The 20,311-nt window shown below is 46.3% G+C and overlaps 1 protein-coding gene across 1 annotated transcript in view; it reads left to right on the plus strand.

The window, feature by feature from the left end:
• Positions 1-6,683: 6,683 nt before the first annotated feature.
• Positions 6,684-20,311, plus strand: part of PDXK (pyridoxal kinase) — an 83,350-nt gene continuing 69,722 nt past the window's right edge. The window contains exon 1 of the mRNA XM_056858421.1: positions 6,684-6,782. Coding sequence (XP_056714399.1) covers positions 6,684-6,782 — 99 coding nt within the window. The remainder of the gene's footprint in view (positions 6,783-20,311) is intronic.

A 20,311-nucleotide genomic window follows, 5' to 3' on the forward strand; every position in this document is an offset into this window, starting at 1 on the left:
AGCCAAACTTCATTTCCCACTTTTTCTATTTTCCCTCTCTACATTTCTTCCATCTCTTTTTATAGTAATCCAAAAGCAATAGTATGACTATAACTAATGTTATCAATCAAATTAATAATATGGGACAAAGTAACATATCTTTTTCAGCTGCAGCCTACGAAAGCATACAATCACAAAGCCAAACAACATTGTCCATGACACATATCGTGTAATTCTTTTCAAGGACCAAACCAAAAGTATGGAGATTAACTATAAGATATGAGTCATAAGGAAGAAGAAACAAACAAAATGTAGGTTGTTCAAAAATCCTTGCAGGAATTATTTTGTATAGTAAAATAAAAGAAACACAATGGGGGTTACCGCACTTTGTATTCCCAGCGATGTATTAAGAGTTTGAAAATGTTATAAAAAACATAGCTTTAAAAGGGTTTTTGGATACCACGGCTTATAAATGGTTGGAAAACATCTTCACAGCTAAAGGGGCCAAACAAAGTGAGAACAGTATTTTTTATAACATTTTCAAACTCTTAATACATTGGTAGGAATACATAGAAAGTGCGAACAGTATTTTTTAAAACGTTTTCAAACTCGTACTACATTGCTGGGAATACAAGTGCGGTAACCCCCAATGTTTGTTTCACAAAACACTGGCTTTTAGTTTCCCCCTCTACCTAAAAAGATTGTGGATTCTTATTTAAAATTGCACAAATCTAGTGAAAGAATGAAGCAATAGTGAAGATTTGGTGAACTCAACCTCTCATTGAATCATATGGTTGAAGGACATCATGGAAGAAATTTTATTCAGACTGGAAAACCTAACTTCTGACAATAGCTCAATCTATTATTTCTTATACTGACAGTTACAATAGTTTTACATTTATTTTTTGGCTACAGCCATTCTGTATCATATCAATAAAATACTATTGAACAATTAGATGTTGTAGTGTATATGACAGATAAGAGAACAGTATAAAGATATGTGCCCTGACCTGGATGGCCCAGGCTAGCCTGATCTCGTCAGATCTCAGAAGCTAAGCAGGGTCAGCCCTGGTTAGTATTTGGATGGGAGACCACCAAGGAATACCAGGGTTGCTGTGCAGAGGGCACTGGCAAACCACCTCTGTTAGTCTCTTGCCATGAAAACCCCAAAAACGGGTCGCCATAAGTCGGCGGCGACTTGAAGGCACTTTACACACACTCACACATAAAGATATGCATCAGGCCATCTCACTTTCTCTGTACATGGAATCACAAATTTGGGAGTGGCCTCATGGGTCGGCAAATCTAGCTTTCTCCTCTGACCAGGAATTCTATGGAAGACCTGTACTACAAGGTATGTCCACCATGAGATTGCACCCAATTTTTTCCCCCATGTCTAGTCCTCTCCTTGGCTGCCATAACATATGCAGCTCTGAGTTAGAGCAATGGTCCATGTAGCTTGGTATTGTCCACTCTGACTGGCAACAGCTTTCCAGGATTTCAGATAGGGACCCTTCTGCTTGAGGCCTTTAAAGAAGATACAGGAATGGAATCATCTGCCTACAAAGTATCTGCTCTGCCACTGAGTCACAGCACTTATAACATGAAACAGTATCATCACTGTGGCCGTCAGAGCCTGAGCAACAGAACCTACTCTGAGGCCTAAACAATGGAAACTTCAAATAGCCAGAATGGAAGACAAGTCACCTGGGCTGCCAAGGATGAGAAGAGCTGGGGGTGGGGGGGCACACATGTAAAAGGAGGCAATGAGCAGATGTATGTGTGGGGTGGATGATAGCAGCAGACCTCAGGAGCCTGTATGTGGCTGGGAGAGCAGAAAAACAGCTGGGATCAGTGAAGCAACTGTTGGCCCAGATGCAGTGTTACACCAAGCACAGGGATCTCCTTTTATTGGTGGAAATTAGCAGGAGACTGATAGAGCTTAGCTAGAGGCAGGCGTGGGGATCTTTAAACCAATTTATACGCAAGATGAGCGCACCAATGGAAAGGTTCTCAATAAAGAGGCTTTAATGAATTTTAAGGATTTTATTAAAATAGTCAATTTGGTTTGAACATGCACACAAAATTCCCAACAGATACAGAACTCAGAAAGTAAATGTTTGAAGGGTTGGACATAAGAATATGAGGTTTCCAGGGGGGTTATAGTTACCTTCTTAAGAGTGAGGTCCCAGATAGAGGCAGCTGAGTGAAAAGCAGGTAACAGCCAGCTCTACTTGCAAAGGAAACAATACACACAATATCGTGGCTCACACTTTGGATCCTGTGCAGGTGGGGAACAATGAGTGGCAGGGGTGCAGCTCAGAAGGGCCCCAAGGGCAAAGCAAAGGAGAAGACTAGAGGGGGAGGGCTGTGGCTTTCCCGACCTGCACGGAGACCAACTCCACAGCCGCCGACCACTGCCCCAGCCTCTGGCTGGAGTGGTGCGATGAAGTATCCACACAGGAATCTATTTGTCAGGGGGGGGGCCTCTGGAGCTGCCCCACCTGCACAGATGATCGCAGGTGCTGGCATTGGGTGGGGGTCTGCTGCTCAGGCTGTCCCGCCTCCTGCTGCTGTTGTTGACCCTTCCCAGCAGAAGGAGGAGCAGTCTGGTCTGTCTTTGGGGCTGAGCTTCATGTACATGAGTCTTTCGGAGCTCACCCCAGGGTCCAGGAGGATGGTGGAGGAGCTTGCAGAGGTGCTGGGCCAAACATCACCTTCGTCTCCTTCACACCCCAGAAGTCCTTCCAAGGGGAGTCAGGAGGAGAGGGTTGAGGAGATAAAAGAGGAAGAGATGGAGGAGCACCTAACAGTGCAACCATCTTTCCCCGCCGCCATCTCCCTCTGTGTCCCCTAGACATGGCACGTCTGCTCCGAGCTCCTCAAAGGAGGCGGCTCTCCTGGTGCCCATAGCTGCTTGGCAGCATAGGTGCCCCCGTCACATCCTCGGTCTGGAAGCACTTCCAGGTGGTGGAGGATACCCATAACACACAGTGCCAACTGTGTAGGTCCCAGATCAGTCGAGGGAGAGACTTTAATCATCTCTCGACCACTGGATTTTAGAACCATCTGATGAAGCATCACCAGGTGGTGCTTCTTCAGGGGGAGAGAGAGGTTGGTGCGCCAGTGGGCAAAGGGCCAGAAGCCAGCCAAGGAAAGAATCAATCACTAACCTCATGCTCTCCCTGCTGCATGCAGTGCAGGGTCTCCGGTAGGGAAGGGACGCCAAGCAATTCTGGCCGAGATGCTTGGTAAGGGTGGCACTAATAGGGTGCCAAGAGGTTTTTGAGGTGGAGCCTGAGGGCAGGGTTTGGGGAGGGGAGGGACTACATAAGAACATAAGAAAGGCCCTGCTGGATCAGACCAAGGCCCATCAAGTCCAGCAGTCTGTTCACACAGTGGCCAACCAGGTGCCTCTAGGAACCCACAAACAGGACGAGTGCAGCAGCACCATCCTGCCTGTGTTCCACCACACCCAAAATAATAGGCATGCTCCTCTGATACTAGAGAGAATAGGTATGCAGCATGACTAATATCCATTCTAACTAACAGCCATGAATACCCCTCTCCTCCATGAATATGTCCACTCCCCTCTTAAAGCCCTCCAAGCTGGCAGCCATCACCACATCCTGGGGCAGGGAGTTCCACAATTTAACTATGCGTTGTGTGAAAAAATACTTCCTTTTATCTGTTTTGAATCTCTCGCCCTCCAGCTTTAGCAGATGACCCCGTGTTCTAGTATTATGGGAGAGGGAGAAAAACTTCTCCCTGTCCACTCTCTCCAAACCATGCAATGCCATAGAGTCCAACTGCCAAAGCAGCCATTTTCTCCAGGTGATCTGATCTCTTTTGAGATCAGTTGTAATAGCAGGAGATCTCCAGCTAGTACCCGGAGTTTGGCAACCCTACTGCAAGAAGATAATTTCCATCTACCCTGAATCTATGATCAACACAGTGTTGGCAGGGCCAAGGCTCAGGAAGGAATTAGCTCAGTTTGCTTGCCCTGGAAATCCAGACCCAAGCTGCAAGGCCCTGGCCATATCCATCCAAGGCTTAGTGTAAACGATAAAAATTGAGGTGGTAGAATTCTGAAGTAGTACAGTGGACTGTACTACATCAGGCTGTAGGTGAAGAGAGCAACATTTTAATGCTTCCCTGTGCAAAAACTTCCTGCAGATTAAAAATTAACACATCAGGGGGGGCAGACGGTGGCTTAGCCCTTCATATTAGTGTCCCATTTACAGAACAATGTAATTGCAGGGGAATATTAAAAGAGTCCAGTCAGGGCCGGTGCATTAGGGGAACTAGCCTTTGGGCGCAGACCTCGGAGGGGTGCAGAACTGGCTCGAGGGGCACAGTTTTAAACAGTTAGTTTCTTGAAAAAATGCAACCGACAATTTATATTTTTTATTTTAAGATAAGTACCACAGCAGTGCTATGGAATATAATTATAACATCTTATAAAAAGTTGTGTAGGAATGCATCAGGATTTTATTTTTTCTACAAGACATCTGTTTTTGAAAATTGGTTAGCAATGGGGGAGGGCACAAGTAGTTAGCCTTGCCTAGGGCACAAAAAAAAAGACTGGTACGGGCCCTGCCTCCAGTCTGAGCTAAAACTGTCCCCTCTACCTTATTACCACCTCTTTTCATGTCATGCAAGTAGGGTTGCCAGGTCCCTCTTCGCCACCAGTGGGAGGTTTTTGGGGCAGAGCCTGAGGAGAGCGGGGTTTGGGGAGGGAAGGGACTTCAATGCCATAGATTCCTATTGCCAAATTTCTCCAGGGGAACTGATTTCTATTGGCTGGAGATCAGTTATAATAGCGAGAGATCTCCAGCTAGTACCTGGAGGTTTGGCAAAACATAAGACACTTCTGTGTACTCAGTAGTTCCTTGCCTGACATCTGACGAACCTTTAGTCTGCTATGAAATAAATATTATTAGACATATATATTAGAAAGGGAAGATGACTGGGGAAGGCACTGGCAAGCCACCCCGTAAACAAAGTCTGCCCAGTAAACTGTGAGGGTCTGTACGCCTTTGCCTTGTGTGTTCCCCCCCCCCCCCCCCGGACTCATAAAAGCAGTCCAGGCCTTTTGCCTTTCCTTGGTTCAGGCGCTGCATCTGACAGGCCCCAGGTTGGAATGTCTCTTCCCACGTCCACCTCCCTTGCTCTCTCTGACTCCCTCCCACCAGCTGTGGCCTTGGTGGGCAGATAGCAATAACGAGCTCCCTGAGGTCTTTGATGTTCTTGTACCATGCACTATTATCTCGTAGATTCCCATAACATACGTTGGACATCTGCTTCCCTGTAGGGGTTATAATTCTGTCTTTGTGAAATCGTGAGCACTTGCAACTTTACCAGTGTAAGGCCTGTACTACCTGAAGCTTCCAATAAAGTTCCTTGTTTCTGCATGACCGTCTGAGCAAGTGATTTTATGGAGTTTGCACAGGGAGGTTGGGAACCCTCACATAAACGTCGGATGTGACGTCACCCCATGGGTCAGGAATGACCCGGTGCTTGCACAGGGGACCTTTACCTTTATATTAGAAATAGATATTTGTATACCTGTATTCACACTTTTGTGGATTTTGATGGGTAACCATCTTTTTTTGTATATTTCTATACGTTACCTGACTGTGTTTGTTATACCTGCGGCCTCGGGACCCGGCGTGCCTTTGCAACGACCTTGGCCGGGCCGGCTGGAGGATGCTCGGCCAGCGCCTGCCCAGATCCCGGTGCCCCGGTGTGGACGGGCAAACAGTGGCATCCTATCCTGCCGGGAGCCTTTGAATGTCAATGCCTGAGACCCTGGAGAGCCTCTGCCCGTCTGAGCAGACAGGACTGACTCGGATGGACCGAGAGTCTGGTTCAGTAGAAGGCAGCTTCATGTGTACCTACTACTCGGTTGTAGGTTTTATTATTGGAATGTAGTGGCGATTTATTGGATGATATGGTTCCTGTGTGGTTTTGGGGGTAAGTCCCTGGAGGTTGGCAACCCTACCTGCAAGCCTCTGACGCTTCAGGGCGAGAACGGCAATTTCCCTTCCCAGTTATGGGGGGGGGGCCGACCGCAAGCTGGCGCCCGACCCCCAGGGACGAGGCTCGGCCTAGCGGGCCGCCATCCACCCCTCGCTCGCTGGTCGCCGGGCAGCGGCGCGGCTCTGGCGCCGTCGTGACGGGGCGCCCTCGGACGTGCGGGGAGCGAGACTTGCTTTATTCCGTGGGCAGCTGCGTGGGCGCCCAAGGCGGCGGGAGGCGAGGGAAGCTGCCGGGCGGGCGGCCCCCGCGCAGAAGGAGTGTGTGTGGGGGGGGGGAGGCCTAGGCCGACGCACGCCGCCAGAAAGCACTGGGTGCGGGGGGGGGGTTGAGGTCGGCCTAGGCCTCCCCCCCTCCTCCTCCCCCCCCTCCTCCGAGGGGTCCGCCCTCCCCGCCCCTCTCCCGCCCCCTGCTGGGCGCTGGGCGGCGTCGTGCGCCTTCAAACGTCTTTCGCGGGAGCCGCGGCCGCCGCCTGCCCAGTCTCGCCTGTGATGTCAGATGAGGCTTTAGGTGTCCGCGCCGACCGCCTGACTTCCTCGCCGCGCGGCGCTTCTGCTCGGCTCCTCGCGCTCCCTCGCTGAGGCGGCGCCGGCCGCCTGACGCCCGCCGAGCCTCGGGCAGCTGCAGGGCCGAGCGCGGCGCCTCGGCCTCGGGGTGCGCAGAGCATGGAGGCGGCGGCGGCGGCGGAGTGCCGGGTGCTCTCCATCCAGAGCCATGTCGTGCGCGGCTACGTGGGCAACAGGGCGGCCGCCTTCCCCCTGCAGGTAGGCTGCGAGCCAGAGCGCCGAGTGGAGGGGCCTGAGGCGCAGGGGCGGCGTCCTGGCGCGCTCCGCCGAACGCGCAGCCTGGAGGCAGAGAGCGAGCGAGGGAGGGAGGGAGCGCGCGGGCTCGGTTGTGCGCGGCGCTCGGGAAGCGGCCCGGCGTCCCGCTGAACGGAGAGGCCGCCTCCGCCCGTGCCTCTGCCTGCAGGGAGCGGTGGGGGTTAGGCGCGCTGGGAGTTGGCCCCCCTGCTCTAAGGGCGAAGCTGTGCGGAGGGCGGGCGCTCGTGCTCGAGGGGGCGCGCGGCCGACCCTCCCGGGCCTCCCGGGCCGGTTCCGCTCCGTAGCGGCGCGCGATGAGGGAGGTCCTCGGGGCCCGAATTCAACCGCCGCCCCGAGCCGGAAGGGGTCCCTGCGTCACGCCGACGGGAGCGGCGCGCTCGCCCCGCCCACTTTTACACAAACGGCATCGCCTCAACTTCAGGCCCCAAAGGCTTCCCAGGGCTGACGGTAACCGTCCCGTGGAACTCAGCGGGTGATGCTTCCAAGAGCCATAACATTTTAAAAAAATGCAGAATAAAGTGTTTTATAGTTTGAAATCTGGTTCTCTTCCTTCAGCATCGGTGGTTTTATCTTGTTCTGTTCCTTGCAGTTGTACTGTTGATTAAGCAAAGAAGTTGGCTGGTGTGTTTATATACCTTCAGGGAGAATTTATGTATTTTAAAAATATATTATTAGAGAATGTAAAAAACCAAATTTATGGCGGGGGGAGCCAGTAAATGAACGTAAGGGACATCTTAAACCCGGGTAAGGATCAGATTCCTCCCCCCCCCCCCAGGTACTGTCCAGTATGTACCTTCAAAGCATTTTTTTATCATATTGCCTGATTATGTTTACTAAAATAGATGTGATCATACATAATGTTTCTTGCTGTTATATGATTTTTGAAGGAGCAAATATCAATTAATTATAATAATGCTACATTGCATTCGGTATAGTTTGTTCTTTATTTGCAAAATATGAAGATAATAAGCAATCAAATCTAATCTAGCCCACAACCAATAATTTCCTAAACTAGATCTCAATTCACATCTGCCACATGCTTTTCAGCACCTCTCCAGCTTTTTGTGTACATGTAAAAAACATAAGGAAATTTTACGGGTCTGTGTGTAAGGTTTCTACCATATGAAACCAAGCAGTTTTGAATATCCTTGTTTTTTTATTGATTGATGTTCAAGAAGTAAGTTTGGTTTACATTCACCTTCAAAACTTTGTTTGCTGGTCAATGCATATTTGATGTTGGTCTACTAGTTCAGCTGAGCACCGGTTGGTGGTGCCATCTCTGGTAGTGGACACATACCAAGGTGGCATATTTGGGTGTCTACTTATGCTATAGGGAAGGGTAACTCTGGATCACCTGTCAATCTCCCACCATTACCCAGATGCTCTCTTAAATTAATTATTTTACACCCTGACTTTGTGGCATTTATATCTAGGCAATCTTCTATATTTTGCCTGCTCTAAAAACCTGATCTTTGTTTTCATAGTCCTGACAGAAAGTCTCAAGTGGAAACACTTTTGTGCACTTGCCAGAAAGTGCCAGAATCACTGCCAAGTTGCTTACAATGCTATTTACAGAATGTGTTTACAGCTATATCTAGATTAAAGGTAAAGGCAAGCACTGGGTCATTCCTGACCCATGGGGTGACGTCACATCCCAACGTTTACTAGGTAGACTATGTTTAGGGGGTGGTTTGCCAGTGCCTTCCCCAGTCATCTTCCCTTTACCCCCAGCAAGGTGGGTACTCATTTTACCGACCTCAGAAGGATGGAAGGCTGAGTCAACCCTGAGCTGGCTACCTGAAACTGACTTCCGTCGGGATCGAACTCAGGTTGTGAGCAGAGCTTGAACTGCAGCTTACCACTCTGCGCCACGGGGCTCCTATTTTAAAGAAAACCAGGGGTAAAATTCCAGAGTTTCTAATTATGATATGTTTCCCATTGCTAAATTCTCAACTGGTTTCAGAAAACTAAAAAACTGCTTTGGTGAGAATTTGGGGAGGGGGTATGCAAGCGCATGGTGTGTCTGTTAACTCTCTGAAGGGGGGCATATTTGATCCCAATATAGGTTTACAGTGGAGTGTTTTTGGTTGTTTTTTTTGCTTTGCTTTTGCACCCACTCTGCAGTCAACATGTGTATGCACTCAGGAAAGTGATTTGCTTCAGACAGACGTACATGCAACACTTTGATTGTTCTTGGAACTGTGATAGCATCCTATGTACCATCAGGTCATCTCATTAGGAATAGATATAATTTATTTGTTTCTAACTTATTTGTAAAACCCTTTCTGGTGTCAGATTGTAGCACAGAATAAGAATTACCAGAGGAAATAATAATTATAAGCATTTATATAGCTGAATTTCAAGTTTACAGAGATGTCACACAAGTTGTCTAGTTAATCCTTATGACAAAATTATGATAAAACAAGTCAATGTTGTTATCCCTGTACTTCAGATACAAGTATGTAGCAGTTGTAGCTTGCCTAAGACCACTTACTGAGTTGTTGACTGAGATGAGACTTTAGCCAGGGAACTCTCAGCATCAATTCCTTTTTCTAGAATCTTTACCCTTTTCTTCAATCTAATTGTTTACCCTATTCACAAAAGTGTTACTGGTTCAGTTGTCTGTACTGATGGAATGAGTGCTACAGTATTGCCCTGAAGCCTTGAATATCTGTAATGCCCTCTCTTTCCAGATTCTTCTGTTTGCCATCTGGAACAACTGTGAATGAAATAGAGACAAAACTAGCGATACCTAAATATTCTGCACACTTCATTAAGATTTTGCTTCATTTAATTTCTCTGAATGACTTATGTACCAGTAAATTTTGAGGGTCATTATTATTACTGATACGAAGGCACATGGGAGTGAAAATTCGCTCTAGATATTGGTGCTCCATAGTTGGAGGGAAGAAGAGTTTTTTTCTTTTCACCAGAGTATAATCATCATGCAAGTCAGTGCTGAAGCAGACGTCAGTGCATGCCACTATATGCTGTGATGCAATGTAGAAGCTGTGAAGCTAATCTCTGCTCTGTAGTGGCAGCTGTTTTTGATAGCTGAGGTAAGTGGTCTTTCTACACAGTGGAGACTCTGCGGGCTAAATTGCCCTGAATCAGAAATGAGAGATGTTTCAGCGTTCTGACTCATGCTGACGTTTCACCTCTATTTATAAAAGGACATGAAAACTGTTTTGAAAATCAAAATGAACTGTAGTAAATAAGGGTTTTTTTAAATGTAAAGATATGAGAAGCTCATGTTTGCATCCAACTGAGAGGGGTGGTGTTTAAAATAAAATTAGTGCCTATGATTGGACATATATCTCTATATGGAGGCAGCAAAATATCTGTATATTGTAATATTTACAATATGCCATGTTTGAGTACTAGACAGTCTAGGAAGAATAAAAGGTGACACAAGGAAATAGCTGTATTTTGCTTAAAATTTGAAGTCTGACGTTACAAATTAATATATAAATTTGACCCAATGCAGTAAAGAAGCTAAATATGCTAGTATTTGATCAATAGTTTTGTAGTTTTGAAGACACAGACTCTTAACACGTAGTTTCTAAATGATGACAGTATCTGGTTATTGTAAAACAACATGCAGTTTACCAAGATAATGCCTTATCATGGTTTATGGGTGTAAGCAGTACATGTAATAAATCTGGCAGCACAGGAAGGATTAAACGTTCTCCTTTTATTTGAGCACACTCAGTTGTGATTATTAAATGGAACCAAAACTGAGTGATTCTCGTCAGAGTTCACATTGACACCTTAGGTTAAAAGAGCAGTAACTGCCATCTCATATTGAAAGTTGGATTTTAGAATTGTGATCTATGGTTTTAATTGTACATTATTTTTGTATATTAATGTAATATTGATTGATGTATGGAAATGATGTTTTAATGCTGTGAGCCACACTGAGCCTGGCCTTGGCTGGGATAGAGTGGGATATAAATGCAAAACTAAATAAATACATAAATATGGGGAAATGCACCTTGTTCTGCCAATCAAGCAAGGGTGACATGGGTTTTTTTGGCATCCAAGCTCCTGCTGAGGTTCAACCACTCCAAAAGCTCTGGCCACGGCTACACACCACTGTCAATGTTTACCCACTTGTTTGGGGCAGTGAGTGGTAGTTACTAGCTACCTGCTTCCTCATCTGCCTTTTCCCTCTTACCAGAGGTGGAAATTGGGACTGCAAAGCGGGTCTTTAGATGATAAACTCACCCTTGGAGGCTCTTCTTCAGTGCTTATAAGAGATAGAGTTGAGGTCTTCTGTAGAACTGTGGAATAAATTCTCTCTATAGAATCACTAGACAAGTTCAGATTGACCACACAGACTTAGTTTTGGTTTTAGTGCTTTATTTAGTTTGAAGCCTAGGGTTGCATTTAATTGTCTACCTCATTTTCAAAAATGGATTAAATGATCCCACCATGTGGGGGACTTTGAAGAGAGTTTTTTTAATTTATTCAAGTATGAAATGATAGTCCCTTGCTCCCTTCCGAGGTTAGACTTGTGTTGAATTGGCTGAACTGGCCTCACCTTATTAGGTCCACCTGGAGAAGTTGCTGGCTTAGAATCAGAGGGTTCAGAAACTGCAGGAATGTGGTTTGGAAAAAGTGGGGAAAGTGTCTCGTCTTTAAAAACTCTGTGTACAAATTTCATAAGAGGAGAGAAATCTCTGCATTTTTGTTAACATCAAAGGAATTATTGAGCAACTGAAAGTTAAAAGCAGTCTTGTTTGTGAATGATGATTCGGGAGTCTCTCAGTTTTAATGAGGTTGATAAAGTGCTCTTCTGTACATAAAAGTTGACTTAAGGAGTTAAGGATGACTTCTATTCACCCATCAACCTCGATTTAAATAATTGGCGAAAATAAACAACACAATTTGATTTGACTTGAGAAGTAAATCAGAGCCTGCTTTTTTCTCTTTTTGAGTATCTCTTTTATCTAAAGAGTTGATTAAGGTTACAGGTTTCTTTAAATTGAGGTTTGAATTAGGAATTAGAAGAGATTACTTAAGGAGGTTTGGATCTTCTCTCTGAAGGCTGTTTTGAACTCTCCACCAAGGGAAGAAAATCAAGCAAGGCATTCGAATTGACTATGGTGGCCTCACAGTACCATTCAAATCCTCTCCTGGAACACTGTGGGCCAGCCATCTAAGAACTGATCCCACCTTTATGGATTACGTATCTCGGTTTGATATCACCATGCGTCAAGAGACATGGATTCTAGCACTGATGACTATGGATAGATTTACTATTTTTGACCTCCCCGCCTTGGCCCCAGAGTGGTCTTGCTATTTTAATTTCTACAAAACTTCAGGTTACAGTGAAATAATTAAAACCAGATACACATAATGCACAGGATGTAGTTATACAATCTGCCAAACTACATATTTTAATTATTAATGTATATATAGCCCCTCAAGCAAATAAGCCTAAGCTACAAGAAGCTTGGGGCAATTTAGAAAAGTATATAGCTAGTCTTATTTTGAAGTTTCTTGATACTCTTGTTTTGGTAGCTGGAGATTTTAACACTAGAATTGGCTTTTCTGATAAATGGTTATAGTTAAGTGATAAGGCTTTACCTCCTATGGACGAGATAACATCTCCCTTGCCACCCAGACAATCAAGGGATGCTAAATCCAACTGGAAAGGGTTTCACCTAGCACAACTATATAGTAGATTGGACCTCTTTATGTTGAATGGCCCAGTCAAAGGTAACATTCCAGGGTAACTGACATTCTGGTCAGGACCGGGAGCTTTAGTACGATTGACTTTGTCTTGGCTTCACGTAAACTAATACACTATGTAGACTATTTAGGAGTAGGTACTCGCCAAGACAGTGATCATCTACCATTGAAGCATTGCTCTAGCATTGAAGACTCCAAATTTTACAATCCATTTAAATAAGATATTTGATGCAAACCTAACCCTCACTCCTGGTTATAAGAGAATCAAATGTAGATAAATTAGCCAAATAATTTTTTAGATCTGAAAAGATCCTCCTGCTTCGTAATAAAATGATTAATGATGCGCATTCTGAAATGGTCTTAGAATCTTATTGTAAAATTTCTAGCAGCTGGATAGATTTGATCTCCAAAAACAAATGGAGTGCAGGTCCTATGAGAATAAGGTACCAATCCCAAACATGGGGCCGAGGACTGACAGTGGCTCCTTGGCCGGTCTGCCTGGCATTGGCTGAGAGGGCGGGATGGAGGGGCTGTGGCAGCATGGCCAGGGTGCCTCAGTTCTCCATCTTTCCGACCCCCTTCCTGTGTGTCCTCCTATTCCCCAAGCTCACGGTGCCTCCCTGTAAAGATGATCTTGCTCAGGACAGCAAGTCCTGACTCATGAGTTGGTGGTAGGGGAGCAGCGGGAGGGTAGGGGGCCTCCAAGGCAGGTGCAGCACTCCTAGACCACAGGGAGAGATGTGGGCACTCGTGGAAGGGGCACTTCTGCTGCACTCTCCACTGCGGGCAGCGCTTGGTCACTGTACTCTTGGGAGGCTGAGGTTCAGCGCTTGGCCAGCTCCCACAGTGGCCGCAGAGCGAGAAGGGAGGTCGAGAGGGCATGGCTTGGCATTGCAGTGCTGGCAGCTCCCAGCCACCCTTGGGGACATTTGCATGTATGCGGCACTGTCCTTTGCTGGTTGCTGGCACCCAGACATGCCCTCCTGATGCCACCTCTGCCAGCGGGGGGGCCCCTCGCTGCCCCCCTGTGCGGACAACCCCTACTTCCCCCAGGACTCAGGCCACCATGACATGTTGGCCTGCCGTGGCTACACAGGTGGCTCCACCACCACTCATTCCAGCCTCGTGGGGTCTGGCCATCTTCCGAGCTAGGACATCCCACACCAACGAAGCTGGGATGCCTGGGGCCTGCACGGGAACAGCCAACTGTCGTTCCTGTGTCTCACCCCAGTGATGGGATACTTTTACTCAGACCAAAGTCGAAAAAGGGGCTGACGGAACTATCCGTCAGCTCCTCCCCTACCCACCAGAGGTGCGCTAGCTCCTGCGTGGCACCTCCAAGCTTGGACACCGGCAGCCCCAGCCCCCTCTTCAGGGGGTCCAACTTTCCTTTGGTTGAAAAAAAGATCGAGCTGTGACCCTCTCCCCGCGGCCCTCCCCATCCCTGCAGGGCAGTCTGTGGCCGCGACTGCTGGGAGCGGCCAATGCACGAGGTGGCTAGGAGGTGGTGGGTGACGGGTGCAGACACTCTTGTATGCACGGCTGCCAGCTGAAGAGGCACTGGCGACTCTGCCAGTGGTGTGGATCCTGGTGGGGGCCAGGAGGGCAACGTTGGAACAGTCGAGGGGGCATAGGACATTGGGGAAGGCGGTTTGGAAGGTCGGCCGAATGGTGAGCAATTGTCCTGCCACGGTTGGTGACCATTGCAGCCAGGAAGGCAAGGGAGCCGCGCCATGCCGAGGAGGGGGAATCCTCCAGGACATCTGCCAGTACTCTGTGGACGCTGCCGGTGACCATAAATCACTTGGACAACAGCACTTTGTGCCAGACAGGAATTGCCCTAGAGTAGGACCCTGGTGAGTGGTGGCCACCTCATCGCGGTCCTCCTGGAGTACTGGCTGATGCAGATGGAGGCAGTCCTGGCCCTCGGTGTGCAGGAGCCAGAAGGTGCTGACTTGTGCCCTGCACCTGTGGCCTTGACGTTTGTGCCGCCGGCAGGGAGCCACCCATCAGTCTGGAGCCGCCAGCAGGTGGGCCACTCGCGGACAAGGCAGGGTCGCCCCAGAGAAGAGAAGACGCAGGCAGGACTGCACGATTACTCCCGCTGACTCCTCGGCAACTACCCTGACATTAATGACAAGTGAAGGTGAGGTGCTTGGGTGCGACTGGAGGTCGGGGCGGTGACTGGGGGGGCCTTCTGGCAATGCAGCATCTTCGATGTTTGCCGCAGTTGTACTTGTTGCCGCTACAACTCCTGATTGCGCCCCACACTTCTGGTCTTCCTCTCCCTCCCTCACCCTGCCCCACCCTCCCAGCCCCCGCCCCCAACCTTCTGACAGCCCTGCCTGGCCTTGGGCTGCACGGCGGGAGCCCTGTGCCACCGCTGCCCCTGCACCGCCACCCGCTCCGCTCCGCACCTCTCCCTCTCCCTTCTCTTTTTGCTTTTAAGTTTTCTGGCTGCGCACTCTGCCACGAAGCCCCTTAGGAGGCCTCCCAGCTGCGCCATTGCTGCGTCTCTCCCCGCCGCGGCACAGCACCTGCGGCCTCAGGAATGCGCTGATCATTCTCAAGAGGAATTATAAGACCTTGATTTACTGGAGGAAAAGGGACGATTTATATAAGAATTGGCGACGTCTGATTCCAGCTATAAATAACAATGACAACTTAGCCTTTTGGTCTATTCTCAATTCTGCCAATAATGGTCATGTGAAAGTCCCTGCCTGTATTCCATCTTCCGTCTGGATAACTTATTTTAAAAACCTGTTTTCTTATTCCCCAGACAATCAAGGATCTGGAACCATAGTAACCTCTACCATTTTGCACACATATCTTGATGAAATTAAGTCCCTCTTTGGTCGCCTACATCGGGGGAGAGCTCCAGGTTCTGATTTAATCCCAAATGAACTATTTAGAGTGAACCCTTGTTGGTGGGTTGATAGTCTTGCTCCTGTTTTCACACAGATCAACGCTTCCGGAGCCATTCCAAAATCATGGAGACGCACCATAATAGTTCCAATCTTTAAAAAGGGTCAGCGTTCTGACACAAGTTGCTATCTCCCAATCAGCCTAATAAAGGTTGAGTACCTTATCTGGACTGCTTGGGACCAGAAGTGGTCTGTTTATTGGATTTTTCCATAATTTGGAATAATTTGGAGTTATTGCATATACATAATGAGATACATCTTGGGGATGGCACCCAATTCATTTATGTTTTATATATGTTTTGTGTATACTTGATACACATTGCCTGAATGTAATTTTAAATAATATTTTTTAATAATTTTGTGAACACTTGAACTATCAGTGGTACTGGTAAGGGCCTGTGAGCAATGCCTGTATGCTGGCTCAAAAGGTCCTGTTTTTGGATCAGTCCGGATACTGGATGTCCAGATGAGGGATGCTCAACCTGTATCTTCTTTGGGCAAACTCTATTCTTCATACTTGCTAAGGAAATTACTTGATTGGATTGAGCAAAATGATCTCCTTGGCTGGGAGCAGATCAGTTTTAGAATAGGATGGTCTGTTATGGAAATATTCTTCTCCTCCAAATGGTGCGCTATATGCTGGTTTCGTAGATCTTAAAGACCCCTTCAGTGCTATTCCTAGGGGAAAACTCTGGAGAAAATGATCAAATTCCAGCATGGATAGGAGATTGTTGTGACTCATACAGCAATTTCATAAGAATCTTACAGCTCAGGTTCACTGTGGTGACCAAGGGGAATTGACCGAGCCTTTTGACTTGGTCAGGGGGGTTACACAAGGTTGCCTGCTGGCTCCTCTATTATTTAATTTATATTTGAAGGATTTAGTGAATTTTCAAGAGGGTTGTCACCCACCAAAGCTAGAAAACCATAGTATTCTAATCTTTATGCTGACGGCACAGTTCTTTTATCTCATACAAATGTTGGATTGCAAAGATTATTACAGTTTTTTTCTGAGTATTGTTTTAGGGAAGGTCTTCCAGTAAATCACCATAATGAATATGATCTTCTCTAAGAAGAGAAAACTGCCCTCTTTCCGTTGGGTACTAGTTGGCATTATTGCTTATCTTGGTATTCCCTTTTCTTATAATCTGAGCTGAAATTTCCATCAAAAGATTGTGTCTAATAAAATCAAACTTGGTGTTGGGGCAATTGTTAATTATTTTTATACCAAAGGTGGAAAAATATCCCTGGAGTTATTCAATTTTTTAATCTAAAAATTATTCCAATTAATATTTTTGGTGCTTCTATTTGGATAACTTCTGTTAATGAGTCTATAGATCATCCTCTGCTTCAGTTTTTACGGAGACTGTTAAATGCCCCTCAGTGTGTTGTCTTTTGTTCTGAGTTTGGCCAAATGTCTCTTGAAGCAAGGGCATGGTTATTTGCCTTTAAGCTACAATTTAGGCTGGGTTTTTTTTAGCACTGAGGGATATCTAGTGGTTTTTTTTTAAACATGACTCAGATAAATCATCATGGAAAAAATGTTGATGAGAAATTGTCATTAATGGGCATATCGTGGGATATGATAAGAGATCTTGGGAAATCGGAGGCTTTCTCTGAAATATAGAAAAGTGTATTAGAGAGAGTGATTATGTTAGCATGTCATGTTATGCTCGTCATGTTTGGTTGTCTTTTGGAATTCCTCCCCCACATTGCTTTCCTGCTTATACCTATTTCTTGACAACTCCTCATTTCTTAAGAGCTTTTTTTCTTGCTAGACTAAATGCTAACCCTTCTATAGTTATGCAAGGTAGACACATGAACCTACTATATTCAGAAAGGACTTGCCTATGTTCTTCTGGTTTTATTGATTCTCCAGCACACATGCTAGAGTGGTTAGCCCTGATTAGTATTTGGATGGGAGACCACCAAGGAATACCAGGGTTGCTGTGCAGAGGAAGGCACTGGCAAACCACCTGTTAGTCTCTTGCCATGAAACCCCCCCCCCAAAAAGGGGTCGCCATAAATCGGCTGCGACTTGAAGGCACTTTACACACACAGCACACATGCTCCTGGTATGTCATCTTTATGAGGATCTAAGATCGAGTTATATTATTCCTCTTCTAACAGTGTGGACTAGTATCTCTGTGTCTGACTTAATACCCTATTTATTAAGTGACAGTGATCCTAAGGTTTGGCAGTGACAAACTATCTCAGTCCTTATATCCCTTAAATAATAGATTTAGAATTATGCTGCTCAAGATTTATGAATCAAGGAGTTTCTATGGGCGAAAGGAAAGAAATGTGGAGGCAATTAGTACTATTCTTGTTCTAGTAGGATTATCTAACGAGAACCAGTGCAGCAGATAAAAGTATTGGAATTGAAACACCATTCCCACTCAAGTATGAATTTTGCTTGGTGATCTTGGCCTAGTCACTATTTTTCAGCCTCAACAACCTCATAGGATATCTATAAAGATAACACTGCATAGGGTTGCCAGGTCCCTCTTCACCACCGGCAGGAGGTTTTTGGGGCAGAGCCTGAGGAGGGCAGGGTTTGGGGAGGGGAGAGACTTCAATGCCATAAAGTCCAATTGTCAAAGCTGTCATTTTCTCCTGGTGAGCTGATCTCTGTCAGCTGGAGATCAGTTGTAATAGCAGAAGATCCCCAGCTATCACCTGGAGGTTGGCAACCCTACTGGCAACCCTAATAATCATGTGTTTGTCTTCAACAGTTTTCTCAGCCTTCAACACAGCTTCTTTAGAGTAAGGGAGTAAGTAGGAAAATGTGTAAGAAATCCTAGCAGAGGTAATTCGAAAGTAATTTGTGGGTGGGTGGGGAGTGGAAAAAACAGAATATTTTGCTAACATAATGAATTGCTTTAGCTATATTTATTTGTTTAAATGAGGATTCAGAGGTTTGCTGGTGACACTACTGCTTTCACATTCTTTTTAATCCTTGTGAAGTCAGTGATGATATTATCCTTCAGTCATTTAGCAGTCTCTTGGGTATGTGTGTACAATCTATTACCCAATTAGAGACCAGTGAAGGGTACCGTATATACTCGTGTATAAGCCAAGTTTTTCAGCCCAAAAAAAGGGCTGAAAAAGCCCAACACGGCTTATATGCTGGTCAATACGGTAGGGGGGAGGGGGGAAACTTGCCGCCACCGCCAGCCTGCCCACACGCCTTCCCTGGTGGCGGCGGCCTCCCCCTGCGCCCAGGAGGCCCCGTGGGCCGCTCCTGGCCCGCAGGGAAGGGGCCACCGCCTGCCCGCCCGCCTTAAGGTAAGCCTGCGGGGGGGGAGGGGCTGCATTTCCCCCTCGGCCTATACTCGGGTGCCTAATTTTCCCCCATTTTGGGGGTTAAATTAGGCACTTCGGCTTATACTCGGGTCGGCTTATACCCGAGTATATACGGTAAGCTAAATCCTCTAGCTCACTGTCAGAAGGGCAGTTACAAAAGACACAGTGTAACATAATGAAAGGAGCCAATTTCTTTGTGCATTACCCAGATACTATGAATTATTTGTTCAAATAAACTATAGGAGAAAAGTGGAAGAGGGAAGTTGTAGGTCGTGCTGATCAAAAATCCTTACAAGGCAATAGTTACAGGCCTTGCTTATTGAATAAAAAGATGCTTTTTATTGTCAAGAATTCTTTTGAATTTGGCCTAATTATTACAGTTTCCACTTACCATGTAGTTAGCTCTTATCAAACTAAAAACCATTTGTGTATTTCCATTGCTTAAGAGAAAAATGGCCTAGAATCTTTGGGCCCAGGCCTCTCAGAAGTCGAGAGAGAGGCCCGGGCCACTTCCATTTTTTAAGGCTCCCAATACATTAATAAAATGAAGAAATACCGAAACAGGGTTACAAAAGTTTTGGTATATTTTAAATGTTTACATTTAACAAATTGTAATAAATGTGGCTCAGTAATGGGACACAAGTTTAAAGCTGTACGATGAATGTCTTCTTTCAATCCTGTCAGTGTATCTCTGTGACTGTATGTATGACCTCATTTGGAGATAACTTCAAAATTCTAAATTTGAGATACTCTGTGAATGTGAGGCCTGGGCCAAATGGCCCTCCTTTGTCCCCCCCTGGTAGGGTTGCCAAACTCCAGGTGATAGCTGGAGATCTCCTGCTATTACAACTGATCTCCAGCCGATAGAGATCAGTTCACCTGGAGAAAATGGCCACTTTGGCAATTGGACTCTAAGGCATTGAAGTCCCTCCCCTCCCCAAACTCCGCCCTTCTCGGGCTTCTCAGGCTCCGCCCCAGAAATGTCCCGTTGGTGGTGAAGACGGACCTGGCAACCGTACCCCCCGGTGGTTGGCCCTGTTTGGATATAATCCAAACAATACTTTTATTTTATTACTTGTTACAGTTAAACATATGCTTTGTTTTTTAGGCAAATGATATTTTCAAGTAGTCATGAGGTTTGCAACAAACTGCAGAATTATAAAAATGGAGGCAGTTTTCTGTTGTACAATGTGTTTTGATATGAAATCAGACTAGCCCTATCTTGTGAGATTTCAGAAGCTAAGCTGGGTCAGCCCTGGCTAATATTTGTATGGGAGACCACCAAGGAAGTCCAGGGATGCTATGCAGAGGCAGGCAGTGGCAAACTACCTCTGAACGTCTCTCTTGCCTTGAAAACCCTATAGGGTTGCCATAAGTCAACTGTGACTTGACGGCACTTTCCTCCGCCACTATATGAAATTAGTTAGGGAACATCAAATATTTGAAGGCCATTTTATGTATCTTGTAACTCCATCTGAGCAGTTGTGGCAGAATGGCACACTGGGTTCAAGGGTCTTTTTTTGACTGTCATAAGTTGTAAATTTC

This window comes from Euleptes europaea, chromosome 12, assembly GCF_029931775.1.
Source record: "Euleptes europaea isolate rEulEur1 chromosome 12, rEulEur1.hap1, whole genome shotgun sequence".
Classification (NCBI taxonomy): Eukaryota; Metazoa; Chordata; class Lepidosauria; order Squamata; family Sphaerodactylidae; genus Euleptes; species Euleptes europaea.